Source organism: Oncorhynchus masou, chromosome 13 (genome assembly GCF_036934945.1).
Source record: "Oncorhynchus masou masou isolate Uvic2021 chromosome 13, UVic_Omas_1.1, whole genome shotgun sequence".
Classification (NCBI taxonomy): domain Eukaryota; kingdom Metazoa; phylum Chordata; class Actinopteri; order Salmoniformes; family Salmonidae; genus Oncorhynchus; species Oncorhynchus masou.
Genome location: NC_088224.1, coordinates 44,045,251 through 44,069,198, shown reverse-complemented (window position 1 = coordinate 44,069,198; position 23,948 = coordinate 44,045,251). Strand labels below are relative to the sequence as shown.

General features: G+C 45.2%; 1 protein-coding gene across 1 annotated transcript in view; it reads left to right on the top strand.

The window, feature by feature from the left end:
- LOC135552397 (dolichyl-diphosphooligosaccharide--protein glycosyltransferase subunit STT3B) overlaps positions 1 to 23,948 on the top strand; it is a 97,368-nt gene that overhangs the window by 42,313 nt on the left and 31,107 nt on the right. Inside the window, exons 2-4 of the mRNA XM_064983980.1 lie at positions 11,100 to 11,208; positions 14,931 to 15,218; positions 23,408 to 23,473. Coding sequence (XP_064840052.1) covers positions 11,100 to 11,208; positions 14,931 to 15,218; positions 23,408 to 23,473 — 463 coding nt within the window. The remainder of the gene's footprint in view (positions 1 to 11,099; positions 11,209 to 14,930; positions 15,219 to 23,407; positions 23,474 to 23,948) is intronic.

The window sequence follows — 23,948 nt, the reverse complement described above, 5'->3', positions numbered from 1 at the left end:
GTTGCTTTTATCGCAGAGCATGCTACTGACTGCTTCTACCCTGATATTGTGCATCTAATAAAAAAACATTTTATTTTCTTGGACTGGCTCAGTGCAATTTCTCGGGAATGCAGCACATCCCTGTAGAGAACGCTTGTGTAACTGTTCTTATGGGGACTTTTGAGATCAGGGGGCTTTAGAATTGCTTCCAAACTGTCCTCTGGTTCCCAAGAGTATGGCTTCGTTTCAGGAATGCCTCCCATTCACAAACTTGTACCAATTTATTGTATGTAGCCATGTCCTTAGTGTTTGGTCAATGTGGTTCCTTGATCAGTGTTTGGCTACTTTCAAATGAGCTGTGAGTTTAGGCGGTGCCCAAGCTCCTTGATGTGTTCCTGTGACTGATTTCTGGTTTCATTGAGTGTCAGTAAAGAGTCTAGATGAGCTGGCCTCATTGAGAGGGACTGGCTGCTCACATCACTCTGCTTCACCCTCTCAAACGAAGGGCCACAACACATTTTGGCAACAGCTTTATTCATAACCTCGTTTTTGTTTTGTTTCTGAAACTGCAATCTATCGAGTGTGAAATGTTTTTTTAAATAGAATTTGCCCGCTCTGCATGCTCCACTGCCAGCCGTCGATGCCTGTACCATGAGGCTAAACAACCATTTTATTTTTCATTAGCTGTGTACACATTTGTTTAAAGTTTGGTCATGCAGTACAGGGACTTGCTGAGCGACGTCCTGAAACTCTTGTAAGCCTATGCGTTTTCTTTGTTTTAGAACTGCGCTGACCTCCAGAGGTCCTGAACATGCTTAGCAAGCACTCTAACCCCCTCAATCTGTCTCTCATTGGGCCAGGCTACTGCTGAACTGTTCCATGTGTGCGTTGCCCATGACTGAGCTCATAGTTCTGTTTCTGCTGAGCGCCAGAAAGCAAAACCATGCAAATCTAACAAAATACAACAAGTGTAGACTTTATGGTGAAAAGCTTACTTACGAGCCCTTTCCAAACAATGCCGTTAGAAAGTAAGACGATAAACAAATATAATAGTTACACAAGGTAACACAATAACAATAACGAGGATATGTATATAGACTTTATAAGGAGTACCGGTATGGAGTCCGTGTACTGTGGTACGACGTAGTTGGTGGGATTTGAATGAGGTAATATGTACAGCCCCCCCACCTGCTAAGCGCGCTTCTACCACAAAGCCAAAAGACTGCTGAAAAGTTAAACGGCTACCTGGACATTCTGCTTTTCACCCGCTACGTACCTTTACATATTACCTCGTTCAAATCACCCCAACTACCTCGTACCACAGTACACGGACTCCATACCGGTGAGGGGCCCCTGCATTGCGGGTCAGTATGGAGGATGTGTTGTTGCCTGCCCTCACCGCCTTGGGGCGGCCTGTCAAAGTATAATCCCAGGGTCCTTAGTTCCCTCCAAGCTCATCACTAACCTATGGTTTTGAACACTGATTCTCAGCATTCTCATGTTGGTGTTCCATTTGTCCAGGTGGGAAAGGACCGTGTGGAGTGCAACCGAGATTGAGTCATTGCTGGATTTGTTGGGGCGATATGCGAATTGGAGTGGGTCTGGGATGATGATGATGTTGTGAGCCACTACCAGCCTTACAAAGCATTTTATGTCTACAGATATGAGTGCTACGTGGCTATTTAGTTAGTCCATGTGCCCAAAAACAGCAAGGTAACTTATGGGGGTCTGCTTGAAACATGGGTATTACAGACTCGGCCAGGGAGAGTTTGAAAATGTTTGGGAGCGATAACAAAATGATTTGATGATCGACTCAAGTCAGACCGCTTGTGAATGCGTCAGATGGTAGCGTCAGTCTGCCTCTGAGTGAGTTTTGAGGAATTGTGATATGTTCACATTCTTATTTGGTCATTTAAAGTGAATGTAATAGCATAACTGGGCAGTCAATATTGCAGTAAAACTGAATTGAAAGTCAGCGGGTTCTAGAGTGTCTATTTAAGCAATAAGGCCTGAGAGGGTGTGGTATATGGCCAATATACCACGGCTAAGGCACGACGCTACACGGAGTGCCTGGACACATCCCTTAGCTGTGGTATATTGGCCATATGTCGCAAACCCCCAAGTTGCCTTATTGCTATTATAAACTGGTTACCAACGTAATTAGAGCAGTAAAAATAAATATTTTGTCATAGCCATGGCCGTATACCACGGGTGTCAGCCAATCGGAATTCAAGGCTTGAAACACTCAGTTTATAATTCGTTTCAAACCTTTCCTTTTTAAAAGACAGTCTTACATGTCCATTACTTTCGTTACTTGCCTTGGGGCTACAGCAATAAGAATCCAGGGAAGACTTTTATCAGACTTAGCCCTAGTGTCCTTTTACAGGAACACTCTGTTTTATTACTCTTTGTCTTTCCGTCAATCTGGAGCAAATAAACCAGACCGATTTTTATTTATTTTTAGTCTGTTCTCTCCCCAGGCTAGGCCCAAATATAGCAGAACTAGGCTATATGCTATTGAACAGCTATTGAAAATATGGTATTGAGGGAGCGCATTCAAAGGACAATTTTAGAAGCACTGACGATTTTGGCAAACTTGAGAGTTGGGATTCAGAAATGTTTCAATGCCTTTTCAAATGGCTTTAATTCCGTTGTACCCATGAACAGGGTTGGAAATTAACTTCTTGAAACTCCCCATCCCGGATCCGGGTTTGTGACTAAAGCCTCAGGCTCATTAGCATAACGCAACGTTAACGATTTCTGAAAATCGCAAATAAAATGAAAATAATGCGTCTGCTCTCAAGCTTAGCCTTTTCTTAACAACACTGTCATCTCAGATTTTCAAAATATGCTTTTGAACCATAGAAATTGACTAATTTGTGTAAGAGTATGCAAAGCTAGCATAGCATTTTGAGTAGCATTTAGCACGCAACATTTTCACAAAAACCAGATAAAAAAATAAATAAATAAATAAATAAAATCATTTACCTTTGAAGAGCTTCTGATGTTTTCAATGAGGAGACTCTCAGTTACATACCAAATGCGCAGTTTTTCCTGAAAGCGTCTGTGTGTAGGAGAAATCGTTCCGTTTTCTACATTGCGTCTGGCTACCGAAACGAACCGAAAATTCAGTCACCTACAACGTAAAACTTTTTCCGGATTAACTACATAATATCGACCGAAACATGGCAAACGTTGTTTGGAATCAATCCTCAAGGTGTTTTTTCACATATCTCTTAATTGATATGCAGTTCGTGGAAGCTTGCTTTCCTCTCTGTATCGCATGGAAAAATACTGGCAGGTGACTTTTGCGCACCAATTTCGGCGCAGGACACCGGGCGGACACCTGGTAAATGTGGTCTCTTATGGTCAATCTTCCAATGATCTGCCCACAAATACGTCACAATGCTGCAGACACCTTGGGGAAACGACAGAAAGGGTTGACTCACTCCTCTCGCATTCACAGCCATATAAGGAGACAATGGAAAACAGAGCCTCAAAAATCCTTGTCATTTCCTGGATGCCATCTCATCTTGGTTTTGCCTGAAGCTCACGTTCTAGGGCACGCACAGAGAATATCTTGGTATTTCTGGACACGTCAGAGTGTTTTCTTTCGAATGGTATCAATTATATGCATAGTCGAGCATCTTTTTGTGACAAAATATCTTGTTTAAAACGGGAACGTTTTTCATCCAAAAATGAAATAGCGCCCCCATAGATGTAAGAGGTTAACACCCGCCAAATGCAGATAGACTGTCATTCACGGATAAGAATGCATTTTTCACCAGCCACGTTGCCAAGTGGTCACACAGAGCATTTGGTAACTTTTTAAAAATGTATTTATATCCAAAGCTCACAGAAGTTGGTTCGAAACGCAACTAAAGTGTGACTTTGTCCTTGTGTTTCTTGACTACGAAGACATTAGTCTGAGATTTTTTTTTTTTTGCATCAGACAAGTGAGGGTCAGTGTAACGGCCCATCCCTTAAAGGGCCAGCGGAACATTTTTGTCTCACGTAATGATTGAGCATGGATCACTCCCGAAAACCTTTATACACACTTTTTAGTCATTGTTCACTTAGATTTGTGTGCTTCTACATTTCTACTTAGGAGCGCATCATGGCAGCGTAGAACCCTAAACTATAATCATAAATAAGCCCTTTCACTCAGCATTTTGTGGCAGGGCAGGCACTTTTAACCAAACACACTTGGTTAAAAGAAGCAGGTCACAAAAAATGTATGAATAGAGTAGATTTAAAATCTGCCTGTCACGGTGCCTGGTAGACCAAAACGTTAATTTCCCACCTTGCCCATGAACAATAAATATGGATATCATAATTATGTCTGTGCTCTGCAGATGGCTTTACATAGCTTGTCATTTTTCATGTGTTGATTTGAATAGACAGTTGCTAAGATCCTTGCTTATTGACATGATGGCAGTATGCCCCACCTAGGAACTGAAGCGGCAGCCATCTGTTATTGTTACCCAACAACTACAGCCAGCTGGCTTGTTTTGAAAAGTAAAAAATTGTGACATTTTTAGTTAGACATTAATTAGTTTTGTTCATAATTTGACAGCTTTTTCATGGTGTTGTGATTTAACGACATTCTGCGGATGCTGGTTTATCAGATACAAGTTCTTTACTGTTTCAGCAAGTGTTCACACACTGAAATTATGCAGATTTTTTTTTATTGCTCATTCCGTAATCCCCAAAATGGTTGACTTGGCGGAATCATTAGCTCAATTTGGCATTCATCACATACTGATCTTATGAGCATTATAGTTTTTCTTTCCCGCTCTTGTTCATGCAAACACCACTAAATCAGTGGTGACAGAACCTCATCAAGCCCGTATACTGGTGAGTAAGTAATTACAGTTAACATTTAAATCCAGAATGATCTACTAATTTCCTTTAGCATCTGCACAATATTGCCATCAAACATCCATAAAATGCAATTACTTGACGGACCGTTGAGCACGGAGCTCAGTAATTTAACCGTGTCGTGTGAATAGGAATACAGCCCATTCGCCAAAACGTCTTCTCGTCCAGCGTCTCTGGACACTGCAGTATTATAGTAAACCAGTGTCACTCTTTTCCGCCATATGTGACTTGTTTCAGGAAACTAGGCGTATGTTGCACGTCACTACTTCACAATACAGCCATTTGAACGTAAACATAATTTATTTTTGTGCCTTCTGGAACATGTGAACTTTCATGTGCCTTAATAACTACCTTGTATTCCATCCATAAATATGAAGATAATTTTTAAATTACGAGCCCAGTTGGTTTAGCCATAGAAAAAGTGAGGAACCTTCCCACTAGCCATGGCTGACATAATGGATGAACATGTGGCAATGAGTTTGGATTGGTCTGCCATGTAGCATGCTTCTGTCTATAACGTGAGCTGTTGAGTATGTGTCGATAGTCCTTTCTGCCGTGCCGTTTAAAAGAAATATAACGTTAGCCATCGAGAACTAAAGTTTTGCTACTTTTCTCAACATTAATGCTCTGAATTTAGCAGGCTCTATCGACAAATCAGTAGGAGAAAGTGAATAGCTACTTTCTGCACAAGCCACGGTCAATGTGAACCGGAGGTACTTGACACAAAACTACAAACAAAATGGAGTTAAATGGTTCCAGTCTGCCATGAAGCGTTCATCCATGTATACGGGTAAGAGTCCAGCTACATTTTCCAGATATATACACTGCTAAAAAAAATAAAGGGAATACTTACATTGTGGTGTTTAACTCCAAGTCAATCACACTTCTGTGAAATCAAACTGTCCACTTAGGAAGCAATACTGATTGACAATACATTTCACATGCTGTTGTGCAAATGGAATAGACAACAGGTGGAAATTATAGGCAGTTAGCAAGACACCCCCAATAAAGGAGTGGTTCTGCAGGTGGTGACCACAGACCACTTCTCAGTTCCTATGCTTCCTGGCTGATGTTTTGGTCACTTTTGAATGCTGGTGGTGCTTTCACTCTAGTGGTAGCATGAGACTGAGTCTACAACCAACACAAGTGGCTCAGGTAGTGCAGCTCATCCAGGATGACACATCAATGCGAGCTGTGGCAAGAAGGTTTGCTGTGTCTGTCAGCGTAGTGTCCAGAGCATGGAGGCGCTACCAGGAGACATGCCAGTACATCAGTAGACGTGGACGAGGCCATAGGACGGCAACAACCCAGCAGCAGGACGTCTACCTCCGCCTTTGGGCAAGGAGGAGCACTGCCAGAGCCCTGCAAAATGACCTCCAGCAGGCCACATGTGCATGTGTCTGCTCAAACGGTCAGAAACAAACTCCATGAGGGTGGTATGAGGGCCCGACGTCCACAGGTGGGGCTTGTGCCCAACACCTTGCAGGACGTTTGGCATTTGCCAGAGAACACCAAGATTGGCAAATTCGCCACTGGCGCCCTGTGCTCTTCACAGATGAAAGCAGGTTCACACTGAGCACATGTGACAGACGTGACAGTCTGGAGACGCTGTGGAGAACGTTCTGCTGCCTGCAACATCCTCCAGCATGACCGGTTTGGCGGTGTGGGGAGGCATTTCTTCGGGGGGGGGCACAGCCCTCCATGTGCTCGCCAGAGGTAGCCTGATTGCCATTATGTCCTGAGATGAGATCCTCAGACACCTTGTGAGACCATATGCTGGTGCGGTTGGCCCTGGGTTCCTCCTAATGCAAGACAATGCTAGACCTCATGTGGCTGGAGTGTGTCAGCAGTTCCTGCAAAAGGAAGGCATTGATGCTATGGACTGGCCCACCCGCTCCCCAGACCTGAATCCAATTGAGCACATCTGGGACATCATGTCTCGCTCCATCCACCACAGACTGTCCAGGAGTTGGCAGATGCTTTAGTCCAGGTCTGGGAGGAGATCCCTCAGGAGACCATCCGCCACCTCATCAGGAGCATGCCCAGGCGTTGTAGGGAGGTCATACAGGCACGTGGAGGCCACACACACTACTGAGCCTCATTTTGACTTGTTTTACGGACATTACATCAAAGTTGGATCAGCCTGTAGTGTGGTTTTCCACTTTAATTTTGTGTGACTCCAAATCCAGACCTCCATGGGTTGATAAATTTGATTTCCATTGATAATTTTTGTGATTTTGTTGTCAGCATATTCAACTATGTAAAGAGAAAAGTATTTAATTAGAATATTTCATTCATTCAGATCTAGGATGTGTTATTTTAGTGTTCCCTTTAAAACATTTTGAGCAGTGTATAAGTTTATCACATGGCCTCACATGAATCCTTAAAGAGATGGGTGGGACTAAGGCTTAAGGGTGTGAACAATGATGAATGATGTAGACGAACTCTCCAGTAGGTGTAACAAAACATTCAAGGGCCGTTTTCTCAAAACTGGTGTTACAAGTTTTTCAACATTCCAAGCAGAATTTTACTTCCCATTTCTTTCTCAACTACAGTGTATGATATACCATTTTGTATGTACTTTTATCCAGCGTCATTTAATTTATTTTTTAAAATCCAATTTAGCTACATAAGTCACATGAGCATGCAGTGAGAAGGGGAATAGGCTCTGTGTGCACAGTCCTGCCTAGAGGGAGGGCCCCCCCCCTCCGAGTGCCATTGAGTCGTATGGAAAGTAGCCAAGACTGGGTCCACTGGTAGAGCCTTGGCTGATGGTCCTTAATCTCCCATGGGTCTCCTAAAGCCTGCTGTAATGCTTAAACTCCAAGTAATCCAACTGGAACATCCCATAAGTGACCATTATCAAGCTAGTTCTGGTGTATGTATTTGTAATCCTGTTATTCAAATGTTTCATTTAGGTGGCAACTCAGAATATTACTCCTAACCTCCTCTTCTAGAGTTGACACTTGCATTTGTTCTCTCCCATACCGGCTTTTGAAGGCGTTTCACTCTTATGCAGGAGTCGCGACTCCAGTATGGATTTGTTGCTAGTTGGTCCCCATAGACTTCATTTGGCATTTATTAGCAATACTTTTTCTATTTAAAAAGAAAAATCTGAAATGGCAATAAGATATGCCATAGGTGTGTAAAGTCGGACAGTTGGGAATCAACAAATCCATGCAAGATAACCTGAAGACAATCAAGAAGATTGGCCAACCTTGAACCCCAGGTGTACGGTTTGCTCTAGTAATCACAAGCACAGCAGTCTATTTTGTTTAACTATTCAATGAGCTCAGAGAAGCTCAGAACATTGACTTTGACTGATAAATTTGCAGAAGTTAAACCTATTTTTTTTATTATTTTTTTACTTACTTGCTTTTACCAAAGTTAAAGGCAGAACCAAATGTAGGCTATTTATTGTGACTAGCTTTTTGAAAAGGTCACCACTCTGCAGATAGGTCTGCTCCCAACCTGTGCGTTCTTGGTTTGTTTGCGACTTGTGTGGGCTTTCGTGTGCAAATTCTACGAAATCACCAAGCGCCCGTGTTAGAAATTGAGCTGTTGTGTTTCAGGCAGCCCCAGCTTAATATTTGGTACTACTGCGTGGTTAATTCCCTGAACTCTTCACACTATGGATAGATTACCTGTAAGTGTTAAGACAGCAGGCAATTAGGCTTAGTGAAGGTGGCAAGTGCACTCCGGGAACAAAAGTCCATTTGGACATTTATCCAAACAGCAGGAGCAGAGCAGGAAAACCAATGATGCGTTTGATTATGTGGTTACCAAGGTGCAAGACCTTATCGGCTCATGAACCACAAAGGAATCCCTTTTGTTTTATGCACTGAATGAGGGCTTTGTAGCAATGAAGAACTCATATCTGTAACGGACATGATCGAAATTAGTTGTGATGCCTGAGGGCATCCCCAACCAATTTCAAATGCATAAGATGCTGTGAATAATTTGCTCCAGAGTTGACACGTAAGCCACATTTTAGTTCATTTCTATGCTTCCGAGGCCAGACATGATTTAAACGGCAGGGGTTTGTGTCGCTTGAAGCTCACCTGCTCACTACTTGATGGTGCAGTGATGTTCTGACGGCCGGGACCGACTAGGCAGTTATGCATTAAATTGCTAATGCACTTGGCAGGCCACATTATCCGCCCCATCAAAGTGACAAGTGCAAGGATAAAACACTCTGCTCTGCTGTCCATGAGATCATTGGAAAATGTTTTTTTGTGTGAATATGGTGAGGCAGCGGGTGAAGTTTTTATAAGTGCTTTCTGTGGTTCTCTCTACTTCCGCCTCTGTGCTTTGACAGTTGACGAACAATAGCTTCCCTATGTTGGGTATGTTAGGTTGTGGAAGTAAGTGCTCTTTGCTGGGCAGCTCTTATACCTGGCTGGTCTCTCCATGCTCCAGAGTCTGAAAGAAACACTGGTTTTGCTGGCTCATGCTCAAACTTGTGAAAGTGTCCAGTCTCAGGTTATAAAATAATGTGATCTGACTGCATGAGGAGCCACAGGGGTAAACCGTCCTAGTTCCATCTCTGTGGAATAGCCAGCTTCAGGTGCACTGCAATATAAGGTGTGTGCGCATTGTGTGTGCATTGTCTGTGCTCAACAGTAGCTTGGTCTCCTCACTAGACGTGTCAGTCAGTGAATAATGGATGCGCCATAACAAAAGCATGTGTTATATTCTACTTGAAAGTGAACTGCAACAGTAAGTGCACCAGACGTATGAATAGTGCAAGTGTTTGTTTACATCCTTTAATTCTTTGTTCCTCGCTGGCTTTTGTCACTGTTCAAAGCCTATTTCTTCGATACCAGAAATCCTTTTAAAAGCGCCAGACCTTTAAATCTCCCGTGTGTACAAACTGATATAAAATAGCGTAAGCCTAGAAAAGACCGTCATTGACTAGAATTTGTCCCCCAAGCACTTTATCGAAGGTGTTTGGCCATCCCCTTTCCCCACCTGCAGATACGAATCCTTCAGGTGAGTTGTGTAGAAGAAAAATCACCATGCAGTGATTTAATGAGCTTGCCACCCATTTTGGGATGTGTGTGTGAGCTTCTTGTCTCCCAGCAGCTCAGTGACCGTGTCCTGGCTGGCTCGAATCTCCTGAATCATCTGCTATGGAGCCAAAGTATTAGGGAAGGATGCTGCTATTGTCCTTAGGGGTTGCTGACATACCAGTGTTGGGGCTGTTTCTGCAGACCAACGTGGTCTGTCCCAAGGATGGATGTCCTTATTTCAGAGCCACAGGTGCATCGCATTGATTGCACAACTGACTCATGAAGCGTTATGTTACTCTGGTTACATCAACTGTCCCCTACATATAAACTGTTTCTTAGTTTTACACTTGATATTTAACATCACTGCCTCGCACTGAGCCATATGAAGATTTGAGATATTAATCGAACTCATGACCTAGCATGGAATCTAAGCAAAGCAAGAAACGACATGTGAATATGTATGTAAAGTGTTTACAGAGTGGCTTCTGGCAGACATTTCACAATCTGTAGAGAAAATGAAATGAAAGTTTGCCGTTTCAGAGCGGCGATGTCACGCAAACCAAGCGGACTGTTCGGGTTGGAAGTTTGGGATGTCTCCGTATTGTCAGATAAAGTTGGTAATTGTCCTTCAAACTTGCACTAGCAGTAGGCTCTTCTTTTTCAAGGATATGTCAACACGCAGGCCTACGCATATATGGGCATTCCACAGAGGAACCACACGGAATGAGGCGACGAGATAATGTGCCCATGAATTGTACTTAATGGTTGCTTTTTCTCTGGCAGTTGTCTTCCTAGTGTCTGCTTTTCTTAGTGTTTGTGGCTCGATAGCAGTCCAAACCATTAAATGTCTTCGGTTGCATTAATTTAGCTATTTGATTATTTCTTGAAGACACCTTTTTTTTGTCACTTGAACCTGTGCTGGCTGGGGACATTGTTAGAAGTGAGGCTTTGTGAGATTGCAGAATTATGAGTCTAATTGAACTTGCAGTTGATCGGAGCATTACTGGCTTCAATGCAAAAGCTTGATACAATGATACAAAGCATGTGCAGCAACACTGGCTACCTTTCTTGTAGAATCAGGAAATAATAAGGCTATTCTTTCCAAATAATACTTGATTGCACATTCAACAATATCTTCAAATATTTGTATTAGCTACCTGCTTTTGTGTACCACGGTTTTATTTTTGCCTTGTACCAAACAAAGCCATATTCTCCGTCTTCCCACAGGTTCAACTACAGGTCGACACATCATCTGACCACAAATGGGTTTTACGAGTTCCTCAACTGGTTCGACGAGAGGTCGTGGTACCCCTTGGGGAGGATCGTGGGGGGCACAGTAAGTTTAACACCTTCCCTTCTTTGATCAAGCTTAAGTCATCCCAATGAAAAACGAGCCTGTTGGATGAACACATTATAAATAAATAAATATAGGCCTAGACTCCCTGTGTGGTTGTAGTGGGTGGTTAGCCGAGGAAGCACCATGGACCGTACATTTTCATAAGCCTCCCCGAGTGCTCTTTGGTCTTAGACACGCTCCGGAAGCAACCAGTGAGCAGTGTTAACTTGGCGGATTCCACATGACTGCCATGGTCCCCATGAGTGTTTACCAACAAGAGCAGATGCTGGGAAATCACAACCTTTTTCACCGTGAGTTACTACCTGCTGGTTCTGCAGGCTTTATCTCCCATTCTCCTCCTTCGGCGGAGCCTCGTATTTTTGGGTGGACCTGTAAAATGTGCACTGAGCACTGTGAATACAATACAACCCTGCTCTTCCTCCCAGCTCCCGGCATGTTTCTCTGTACTGTGAGCACAGTAGCTAATGGGGCGACGGTGTTCGCCAGCCTTGGTAGTGCAAACCTTTTTGAAATGGCTCCCTCTGTTACCGCCATCACTTTCTCCACCTAGGTTGGCAGCTGAAGTGTCTCGTTGTTCCCTGCCCTGTACAGTGTATTTACTTCAGGGTGGTGGGAGACGAGCCCCGAGCAGTTAAGACAGCCAGACATGTCAGCACTCAGTACTATTGTCAGTCGTTTTAGCAGCAGCAGATATTGCAGCTATGGAATATAGGCTAGTAGCGATGGCAGGTGTTGCTGTTTGGCAGCAATGGATTCAGTCATCCTGCACAAGGGATCTGGAAATCCTAACCTGCGGATAACAAGTCTATGTGTAGGCAATGAACCATACTGATGCTCAGCGTGCCAGGTTACCGGTCAGCGCTGAGTGTAGCAGGGTTTAAACCACAGGTGGGTCTGATGCTGGGTACACAGAATGCAAATGCCCAGCAACATGCAAATAAATGCAAACTGATGGTAGATCCAGGCTCAATACCTCTGGCAGATACTCTGTTAACCTTTTTTGCTGCTTGTCAGCTACCTGGCTCAATAAGCTCTGTTTTTCTACATGTTTTTTCTCCCCCGACACATGATTCCACTATGAAGGTGAGAAGTGTTTCCCTCGGCTGTCCTGATGGTACTTACACACAGTCTACAAGGTATGAAGGGCCTTTGAATTTTGTCTGGCAGCCTTCGGAATGTAACAAATCACCTGTTCTGAAAACAGTGCTTCTATGAAGTCTCGGAAATCACGGCAGTTGTGGGAATACTGTAGTGTGAAAGCAAATTAGCTCGTACTCTTTGTTTCTGAGAGTCAACAGAGTATAGGGAATGCATGACTAACTAGGGCTGTTGCAGTGACCATATTAACGGCGGTCATGAGCGATGACCGCATTCAAATTCCACGTGGCTGAGTCCTAATCAATTGTGCGCACAATTGGCCCAGCGTCGTCCAGGTTTGGCCGGGGTAGGCCGTCATTGTAAATAAGAATGTTCTAGTGAATTAAATTTTGAATAGCCTAGTAATAGGGATTTTTTTCTATTTTCATAATAGGCTGACATTACCCTTATTGCTACAGAATATCTCATCCCTGCGTTTCCATCTTTCTCTCCTTCCTCCCTTTCTTGAGCGTGCAGAGAGAGGGGGCTGTCAACAATTTAGTGAAAGCATGTTTCTATAGCGGTTCCCCAACGATTACCAAATTAAGCACTGGCCTACTTGCGAGGAATATCACCTGTCACAAAGCGAGATGCTCAATGGTTCTCAGTGGTTAATGTGTGGAGTGATTAAATTGAAAATAGTCTCGATGGGTGAAAACATGATCACTTGATGAGAACGTATGCAGCCTGGGGCAAGGAGCAGAGGTCAAGCTTTTGTTTGACTTTTTCAAATCATCAATAGCCTATAGCGGCATCATGCAGCCCATATTTGTTTTGATTTCTAAGACATTCTAAGGTTTGTATTATTCACAACTACAGTTGCCAAATAACTCTAAATATAGCATATATAGGACCTGTTTCAAATGAACACTTTAGTCACTTCATGTACACTTCAGAATGGGGAAAAATATCCATCCCATTTTATTCAGCTAAATTCAATTATATTTTTCTTCATATAAAATCATGTAATATAAAATAATGGCACGGGACTTATGAACATGCACTGTCTCGCAACCATTTCCATGACTGACCAGGTGTATCCAGGTCAAAGCTAGGATCCTTTGTTGATGTCACCTGTTAAACCCTCTTCAATCAGTGTAGCTGAAGAGGAAGAGACTGTTTTTTAAGCTGTGAGACATGGATTGTGTGCGTGTTCCATTCAGAGGGTGAATGGACAAGACTAAAGTGCCTTTGAACAGGGTATGGTAGTAGGTGCCAGGCGCACCGGTTTGAGTGTGTCAATAACTGCAACGCAGATGGGTTTGTCACGCTCAAATGCAATCCATCCCATGCAGATTGAAGTACACCCAAGAGTTGCCTGACTTTTTTTTCAGGCATTACTTTAACACCTGAACGGTGTCACTGCCATTTCTTCAGTGGTGTTCCCCAAAACCCTTTGTTGCTAGTCTGCATACATTTTAGCACCTCTCCCATCTCCGAACAGGGACCTAAGCCGTGTGCCGCAACCCACCCCTGCACCCTTCCTCCTTTATCCCTCCCCGCCATTAGCTCTCCTTCTTTCCCCTCTCTGTATTCAAACGGCTGCAGATGAGTCTGACAGCCCTCATTCATTGTGTATGCTAACACGAAGGGTCACGCCTTTAGTCGACGGGCGAGTATATACCAGTTAATGTGACTGTGTCTCTGCAGATCCCTCTTTTCTCTCCCATTCAAGGGGGACATTGGCCAGCCGCTCCCTCTCCAGAGTTGTAGATAAGATTTGAGGGCTGAAGAAATGTGACACTCGTTAACAATAGGGCTCTGCCAAGCCAATAAACCGCCCTTTGTTACTGTAAAGAAATGGACCAGGCACATTTTCAAGCTGAAGGGCACAAATTCAAAAGAATATGGGGGTAATACAGACTACAGAGAGCCGAGCATCTGTTCTGGGGGCAAACAAACAGTGATTATTTCAGCAGTTGCTAGGCTCAATCCTCAGGACAGGGGGACTGGGTTGGATGATTTGGGAGGGAGGTGCAATAAGACCCTGGTTGATAGTTTAGCCCTCCTAGGCTATGACTAGCTATTTAGAAAAGAGAATCACTGCAGGCAGAGACTTGCCAAAGTACCCTGGACTCCTCTGCATGGCATAGCATACCTCAAGGCATCACTCACGCTGAAACACAGGCCCCCCCCAGACTTCATAAACCTTTCACACAAGCCTAATTAGGACCAGTGTCATGCATTATAGACCGAGCCTTAAGGTTTGGCTGTTTGAGGCATCAGCCTTGAATTCGGCAATTAGTCAGTATTTCAGTGGAGAATATCACCTTACCTGGTTTTCCACAAGTGTAAATCCAGAGCAGATTCAATTAACTTGACTCACTCTTGTGGTATGTCAAGTGGACACAGCAAGCCATCACTTTCTTGATGTTTCACTCTCCTGCCTGATCTGTGGAGTTCCGACAAACTGCTCAGCTGATAAAGTTACAGTACGTTTGGGTTAATTAAAAGGCAGTCAGCATTTTATATCCAGGACAAGACTGGTATCCCCGTCCATTTGCATGAAGGTGCCATAAATGTTCCCATTCCACTCCCTCTAGCTCGTCTCTTTCTCTCTCCAGGTATATCCAGGTTTGATGGTCACCGCAGGCCTTATCCACTACGTGCTGAACCTGCTGCACTTGACGGTGCACATCAGGGACGTCTGCGTCTTCCTGGCTCCAGTCTTCAGCGGCCTGACGTCCATCTCCACCTTCCTGCTGACTCGGGAGCTGTGGAACCAGGGGGCGGGGCTTCTGGCTGCCTGCTTTATCGCCATCGTGCCTGGGTACATCTCCCGCTCTGTGGCCGGCTCCTTCGACAACGAGGGCATTGCCATCTTTGCCCTGCAGTTCACCTACTACCTATGGGTAAGCCTGCCCCATCCAGCCCAAACTTTATCATTTAAATATACTTTTTAGATCCTTTATTTGATGTTTTAACACATTTAGGGCTGGTTTCACAGACACAGATTAAGCCTAGTCCTGGACTAAAGAGCAAGCTCAATGGAGAGTCTCCATCAAAATAGCTTTTTAGTCCAGGACCAGACTAAATCTTTGTCCCGGAAACCCACTATTGCTGCTGTAACACTCTGAAGTACCAGTTGGATGTTCTTTTTCAGTGTGTTTACTGATCGTATACTCATGCCCCATTGATTGGAAGGGAGGGACAGGTTCTATTTGAAGAGATTTTCAGTCCTTAATGTTCTAATATCTACAGTGTATTTGGAAAGTATTCAGACGCCTTGATCTTTTCCATATTTTGTTACGTTGCAGCCTTATTCTTAAATTAAGTAGCCCCCCCCCTCATCAATCTACATACAGTACCCCATAATGACAAAGCAAAAAAACGTTTTTATAAATTGACAATTTTTTTTAAATTTACGGTCATCTCACATTTACCCAAGTATTCAGACCCTTTACTCAGTACTTTGTTGAAGCACCTTTAGCAGCGATTACAGCTTCAAGTCTTCTTGGGTACGACGATACAAGCTTGGCACACCAGTATTTGGGGAGTTTCTCCCATTCTTCTCTGCAGAGCCTCTCAAGCTCTGTCAGGTTGGATGGGGAGCATCCCTCCACAGCTATTTTCAGGGCTCTCCAGAGATGTTCGATCGGGTTCAAGTCTGGGCTCTGGCTGGGCCGCTTAAGGAGGTTGAGACTTGTCCAACGCTGGTCCGACCAAGCTGATTCCACACTCCAAGACTGCTTCCATCACGTGGACTGGGATATGTTTCGTATTGCATCAGACAACAACATTGACGAATACGCTGATTCGGTGTGCGAGTTCCTTAGAACGTGCGTTGAAGATGTCGTTCCCATAGCAACGATTGAAACATTCCCAAACCAGAAACCGTGGATTGATGGCAGCATTCGCGTGAAACTGAAAGCGCGAACCACTGCTTTTAATCAGGGCAAGGTGACTGGTAACATGACAGAATACAAACAGTGCAGCTATTCCCTCCGCAAGGCTATCAAACAAGCTAAGCGTCAGTATAGAGACAAAGTAGAATCTCAATTCAACGGCTCAGACACGAGGTATGTGGCAGGGTCTACAGTCAATCACGGACTACAAAAAGAAAACCAGCCCAGTCACGGACCAGGATGTCTTGCTCCCAGGCAGACTAAATAACTTTTCTGCCCGCTTTGAGGACAATACAGTGCCACTGACACGGCCTGCAACACAAACATGCGGACTCTCCTTCACTGCAGCCGAGGTGAGTAAAACATTTAAACGTGTTAATCCTCGCAAGGCTGCAGGCCCAGACGGCATCCCCAGCCGTGCCCACAGAGCATGCGCAGACCAGCTGGCATATTCAATCAATCCCTATACCAGTCTGCTGTTCCCACAGTCTTCAAGAAGGCCACCGTTGTTCCTGTTCCAAAGAAAGCTAAGGTAACTGAGCTAAACGACTACCGCCCCGTAGCACTCACTTCCGTCATCATGAAGTGCTTTGAGAGACTAGTCAAGGACCATATCACCTCCACCCTACCTGACACCCTAGACCCACTCCAATTTGCTTACCGCCCAAATAGGTCCACTGACGATGCAATCTCAACCACACTGCCCTAACCCATCTGGACAAGAGGAATACCTATGTGAGAATGCTGTTCATCGACTGCAGCTCGGCATTTAACACCATAGTACCCTTCAAGCTCGAGACCCTGGGTCTCGACCCCGCCCTGTGCAACTGGGTACTGGACTTCCTGACGGGCCGCCCCCAGGTGGTGAGGGTAGGCAACAACATCTCCACCCCGCTGATCCTCAACACTGGGGCCCCACAAGGGTGCGTTCTGAGCCCTCTCCTGTACTCCCTGTTCACCCACGGCTGCGTGGCCACGCACGCCTCCAACTCAATCAAGTTTCCGGACGACACAACAGTGGTAGGCTTGATTACCAACAACGACGAGACACCTCCTCCCTGTAGGCTGAGTGCCCTCGGAGTGTGGTGTCAGGTTTTGTTGACGTTGAGTGTGAGGTTATTTTCCTAAGGAGATGATTTTGGACTTCAGGAAACAGCAGAGGGAACACCCCCCTATCCACATCGATGGAACAGTAGTGGAGAGAGTAGCAAGTTTTAAGTTCCTCGGCATACACATCACAGACAAACTGAATTGGTCCACTCACACAGACAACATCGTGAAGAAGGCGCAGCAGCGCCTCTTCAACCTCAGGAGGCTGAAGAAATTCGGCTTGTCACCAAAAGCACTCACAAACTTCTACAGATGCACAATCGAGAGCATCCTGGCGGGCTGTATCACCGCCTGGTACGGCAACTGCTCCGCCCACAACCGTAAGGCTCTCCAGAGGGTAGTGAGGTCTGCACAACGCATCACCGGGGGCAAACTACCTGCCCTCCAGGACACCTACACCACCCGATGTTTCAGGAAGGCCATAAAGATCATCAAGGACAACAACCACCCGAGCCACTGCCTGTTCACCCCGCTATCATCCAGAAGGCGAGGTCAGTACAGGTGCATCAAAGCTGGGACCGAGAGACTGAAAAACAGCTTCTATCTCAAGGCCATCAGACCACTAACATTGAATGACTGCTGCCAACACACTGACTCAACTCCAGCCACTTTAATAATGGGAATTGATGTAAAATATATCACTAGCCACTTTAAACAATGCTACCTAATATAATGTTTACATACCCTACATTATTCATCTCATATGTATACGTATATACTGTACTCTATATCATCTACTGCATCTTTATGTAATACATGTATCATTAGCCACTTTAACTATGCCACTTTGTTTACATACTCATCTCATATGTATCTACTGTATCTTGCCTATGCTGCTCTGTACCATCACTCATTCATATATCTTTATGTACATATTCTTTATCCCCTTACACTTGTGTATAAGACAGTAGTTTTGGAATTGTTAGTTAGATTACTTGTTGGTTATTACTGCATTGTCGGAACTAGAAGCACAAGCATTTCGCTACTCTCGCATTAACATCTGCTAACCATGTGTATGTGACAAATAAAATTTGATTTGACTTGTCCTGAAGCCACTCCTGTGTTGTCTTGGCTGTGTGCTTAGGGTTGTTGTCCTGATGGAAGGTGAACCTTCACCCCAGTCTGAGGTCCTGAGTGCTCTGGAGCAGGTTTTCATCAAGGATCTCTCTGTACTTTGCTCCGTTTGTCTTTCCCTTGATCCTGACTAGTCTCCCAGTCCCTGCCACTGAAGAATATCCCCACAGAATGATGCTGCCACCACCATGCTTCACCTTAGGGATGGTGCAAGGTTTCCTGCAGACGTGACGCTTTGTATTCAGGCCAACGAGTTCACTCTTGTTTCTCATAGTCCTTTAGGTGCCTTTTTGTAAACTCCAAGCGCCTTTTACTGAAGAGTGGCTTCAGTCTGAATATTTTCTGAATGCTCTAATAGCTGCTTTGGTGTGGTTAAATGATTGATACACTGACTAAATCATGATAACCTTAGCTCAGTCTGCTGACTGTCTGGGACATTGTGCTGCTTTGTATGTTTCAGTCGCTGCTGGGGACCTTTTAAAAATCGAGTAATCAACAATAAGGTTGGTGGTGAAACAGGTTTCTTATTTACCACACTTGAACAGTTCGATCAATTGAACAGTAACCCTTTTTCTGTTAATGCTCGAAACTGCCCCGATAGGCCTAGCAGAATGACAGCTCTGACCAGACATTGGATAAGTTAACATAGACGAGGTGGAAGTATTGTCTATGCGCGCAATGGCTTACAATAGTGGAAATGGACCATGTGCTATAGACGTAGGATTCTTAGCAAAACAAACACACTTTGCCACCAGTGTGTCCTCCTTTCAATGGCGTTACTGTCGCAGCCTCGCACGCACTGCTCTACTCCTTCCCACATTTTGTACATTATGCTTCCTGATGACTTGAGGCCGATGCAGGTGCATGTAATGTATTCACATGACTAGATGAAATTGAAGTGCATTGTAAATGGACAAATCAAAGCCGACCTTGGCAGGGGGCACCAGGCTCCCCATCAGCTCCCCAGTATTCATTTCACTTGTCTAGAGGGGCTTAGATGCCAGCCAAGCTGATAATCACCAGGACCGCTCCACACTAAGGCATCCTATTTATTTTTTTCAGGAGTAAAACTGAACAGCGCTCCTAACAAACGGGGAGTGAGGTAGGTAGATATATTTATTTTTCCTCCTCCCGGCTTTGTCCTCTTTTTCATCCCAAGCCCAAGGACACACCGGCATTCACGCAGGTAAACGTGACGCTGGCTCTCTCCCACTACGCGTCACATGTTAGAGCACTGTGGGACGGTGATGGTAGAAAGGACCTTGTGTCCGTTTGTCCAGTCATGCATGTGAATTTGTGCGTTGTGCCTGAACTTGTTTCTCTTTCAATCTGTCAGTGGACGTCGTTCAGCTTGACAATTGACCTGTTAAGTACGGACATATCAAACAACTGCGGGGGCTTGAGACGCCTTCAACTGTTGCTTCCACAGCTTGAAGACCCATATCAGCACTTTGGAGTGCTCTGTGTCATGTTAACTCAGGCGAGTGTGACTGAGCTGATAACGACACTTGGTTTGAAGAGCCCCTGCTTTCATCAACTAGCCACACACATGCACACCCTGGAGCTGCCGGAGTTGTGAAAGTGTTTAACCTCTCGCCCAGAGTGTCGTAGAGAACCTCCTACACTATGAGTGAATGTCAGAGCCATGGCTGGCTCCAGACCCAGGGGGCTCCGCTATCTTGTTCTCCACCACTGTTGTGACATGAAATGCAGACAGCCAACGTATAATTTGCTTGATGCGGTGCATTTTACGTTTACTCGTATACCGCTAAAATGCTACCAGGGACATTCTCTGTAACTTGCAGTGTCCGACTGTGATAAGCCACCTTCTCTGTCGTGATCGTTGCACAATGATTTGATACGTATCATTTCAATATTTGGTTTTGTCAGAGGAGCAGCTGTTGCAGCTTCCTGGGAACTTTTCATTGTCATTCCACATAGACCATACCTGTCTTAGACTGAACCAAAACAACGAGTGTGTCCCAAATGGCATCTTATAGGCCCTGGGCAAAAGTAGTGCACTATATTGGGAATAGGGTGCCATGATTTGGAATGCAGACAATGCGTATTCGTGGTGACACGGGTGGCCGTTGTTTTTCGTCGCATCTTTAAGTGGCACCTCATCAGTGTAACGGCACCATCGGTGGAGAAAAAAAACAAACTTGCACACCGTGGTCTTTCCATTTTGGCGAGAGCCCCGGAAAACAATTATCCCGGCCATGCGTCACTGCTTTTCATTATCAGTCTCATTTACCCACGTTTGTCTCGCCACTTTCCCCCTCATCTGCTCTCTTTCTCTCTCATTCTCTAGCCCTTCCCTCAAATGCTAAAATGGGAACCTCTCCCAGGCTTCTTCTCCCCAATCTTCATTATCCGTCTCCTTCATTTTATCTGCTAATAACCCATTCAACTCGAGCCGCTTAATCTGCCTGGGTCGGCCCCACCTCATCCCCTCCCTAATCTATAATTGAATCCTCTTGCACCCCAGAGAGCTGTCCCTTTTAACACTAGCACTCCCCGCTACCCCCCCTCCCAAAACCCCTCCTCTCCACCGTGCTTCCATTGTTGTCCCGCTAATTCCCCAGTTTCTCTAGGCTCAGATTTAATTAGCCCTGCTCGTATTGGTGTGTGTGTGGGGGGTGGGGGGGTGGGGGGGGATTTAGTTCAACATGACCGTGCACATTCTCTGCATAGTAGTCTCCAGCCCTGGTAGAGTGTAGGCTAGCTCCCTTTTAATTGTCTGTGGCACTGGGAAAGATATAGGCTTCCGGAGTTCCGCAGTGGCCTACATCTTTGTCAGCTCCCTCAGTATTACCTATGAGGAGTTCTGTAGTTTCACCCGTATCAAAACCAGATAGCGCCGCTTTGGTGAGGCCTCATCGGCGGGAACGAGCATGACATGGAGACCATTTTAGGGTTGGTTTTAAAATAGGTGGGAGGATCGAGGTTTTCCGCTGCTCGTGGCTATATTCGAACCAGGCCTGCTTTCTACCGCTAATCAATCCTCATCAGCAGATCAAGTGAAGTGTGACTGATGTGTACCGCAGACGTTGTTCGATAAGTCTGTGCTCCTGCCGCTGCCTGTCCTGCTCCCTGCCATCACTTCCCCCCAGTAGTCTTTCAGACATGGTCCCTTTAATGTGTTGACTCAGGCTGTGGGGTGAGACCAGGTAACCAGCAGTCCCAGCTAGTGTTAGGAGCATACTAATATGCCAGGCAGCCCTCTCTTTTAACACTAGCAAGGCTGCTGGGCCAGACACTCACCAGGGCGCATGTGCAGACCAGCTGCCAAGTGTCTTCAAATAGCCCTTCTTACATCAGCTGATATCTCATAGTGCTGTACATAAACCCAGCCTAAAACCCCAAACAGCAAGCAATGCAGGTGTAGAAGCATGTCTTCAGACATTTTCACTCTCTCCTTGTCTCAGTCTGTAATACCAACATTGTTCAAGCTGGCCACTATTGTCCCTGTTACCAAGGTAACCTTCCTAAATGTCTTATCATCCCCAGTAGCACTCACATCTGTAATTATGAAGTGCTTTGAAAGGCTGGTCATGACACATCAACACCATCATCCCAGACACCCTAGAACCACTCGAATTCGCATATCGCCCCAACAAATCCACAGATGACGCGATGTCAATTGCACTTCACAGGGAAGGTGGTCAGAGACTTGGCAGTGTGGTGCCAACAGCCTCTCCCTCAACATCAGTAAGACCAATGAGCTGATTGTGGACTACTGGAAAAAGAGAGCATGCCCACATCCGCATCTACAGGGCTGTAGGGAAGCAGGTCAAGAGCTTCCACCCCCTCGGGAGACATGGGACCTCGGATCCTCAATGTTCTACAGCTGAACCATTGAGAGCAACTTGACTGGCTGCATCACTACTTGTTAGGGCAAATGCACCGCCCTCAGATTTCCAAAGAATTCAACCACCCAAGCCGTAGACTGTTCCCTCTGCTGCTGTACGGCAAGCGGTACTGGAACATCGGACCCAACCGGCTCTGAGACTGCTTCACCTCCCGAGCCATAAGACTGCTAATTAATTAGCCCGGGTAACCGTTTAATTATCTGCATTGACACTCTTGCACAGACTCTATGCACCCTCACGAGACTATATATACACACTACACGAAAACCCACACACACACACAACATGCATACAGACGTCACAGACGACACACTTTCACACATCACATGCTGCTGCTACTCTGTTCTGTATTTTACTCTTATCTATGCTGATGCCTACCCTGTTTTTAATGTACATACTTTTGTATATATAGTGTATGTGGACACCCCTTCAAATTAGTGGATTCGGCTATTTCAGCCACACTCGTTGCTGACAGTTGTATAAAATCGAGCACACCGCCATGTAATCTCCATAGACCAACATTGGCTGTAGAATGGCCTTACTGAAGAGCTGTGACTTTCAAAGTGGCATTGTCATAGGATGCTACCTTAGCAACAAGTCAGTTCATCAAAGCAAGAACGGCTCGGGCGTGAAGTGGTGGGCCACACAAGCTCCCAGAACAGGCCCGCCGCAGGCTGTAGCGCGTAAAAAATTGTCTGTCACTGCAGAGTTCCAAACTGCCCCTGGAAGCAACGTCAACACATGAAATGGGTTTCCATGCCGACTAGCCGCACACAAGCCTAAGATACCATGCGCTATTGCCAAGCGTTCGGTTGGAGTGGTGTAAAGCTCGCTGCAATTGGACTCTGGAGCAGTGGAAATGCGTTCTCTGGAGTGATGAATCACGCTCGACCATCTGACAGGCCGACAGACTAATCTGGGTTTGGCGGATGCCAGGAGAACGCCGCCTGCCCCTGTTTTGATTTCAATGATATTATATGGTGTTTCACTCGCACCTTTTTCCACTGTTCCATCAAGTGGATGTCGGCTGTGGGAGTTAGAAAGTGCTATTAACTTTGTTGTCCTGGATGATATGTTTGACAGAATGACCGAAAACGTTTACCAGTCCTTAACCCTTTGTGCCTGTTCTCCCCCTCACAGGTGAAGTCAATAAAGACTGGTTCGGTGTTCTGGTCCATTGGCTGCTGCCTCTCCTACTTCTACATGGTGAGTGTCAAAGAGCCTTAGTTATTGGCCGGAAACACACAGAAAACATTGTCATTGATTTCCACTGACATAGCATTCCATCTCTGGGAATTGGAAGTCATGATTACATTAAGATAGCCCCAAGGGTAGTTGAGAGCGATCGCAGATGTCAAAATGTGGCGTTAAAAAGGAGTCTGTACCGGAAGCATTAAACGTTATTTATGAATCCCCCGACCTGTCAGGGGGTCGATGGAGCGAGAAGATAAAAGATGAACAGAGCTGACTGCCTCCCAGAGCGCTCTTTGTGTACAATTGGTGATTTTGAGCATCTGCAATCTCCTGCTTCCAGCTTCTTCAGTTAAATCTCCCCCCAGCCCGGGAAGAGACAGATGTCAATTGAAACGCATTGGAGAGATCCAGCTCCCTTCGATCAAATCAAATCAAATCAAATTTATTTATATAGCCCTTCGTACATCAGCTGATATCTCAAAGTGCT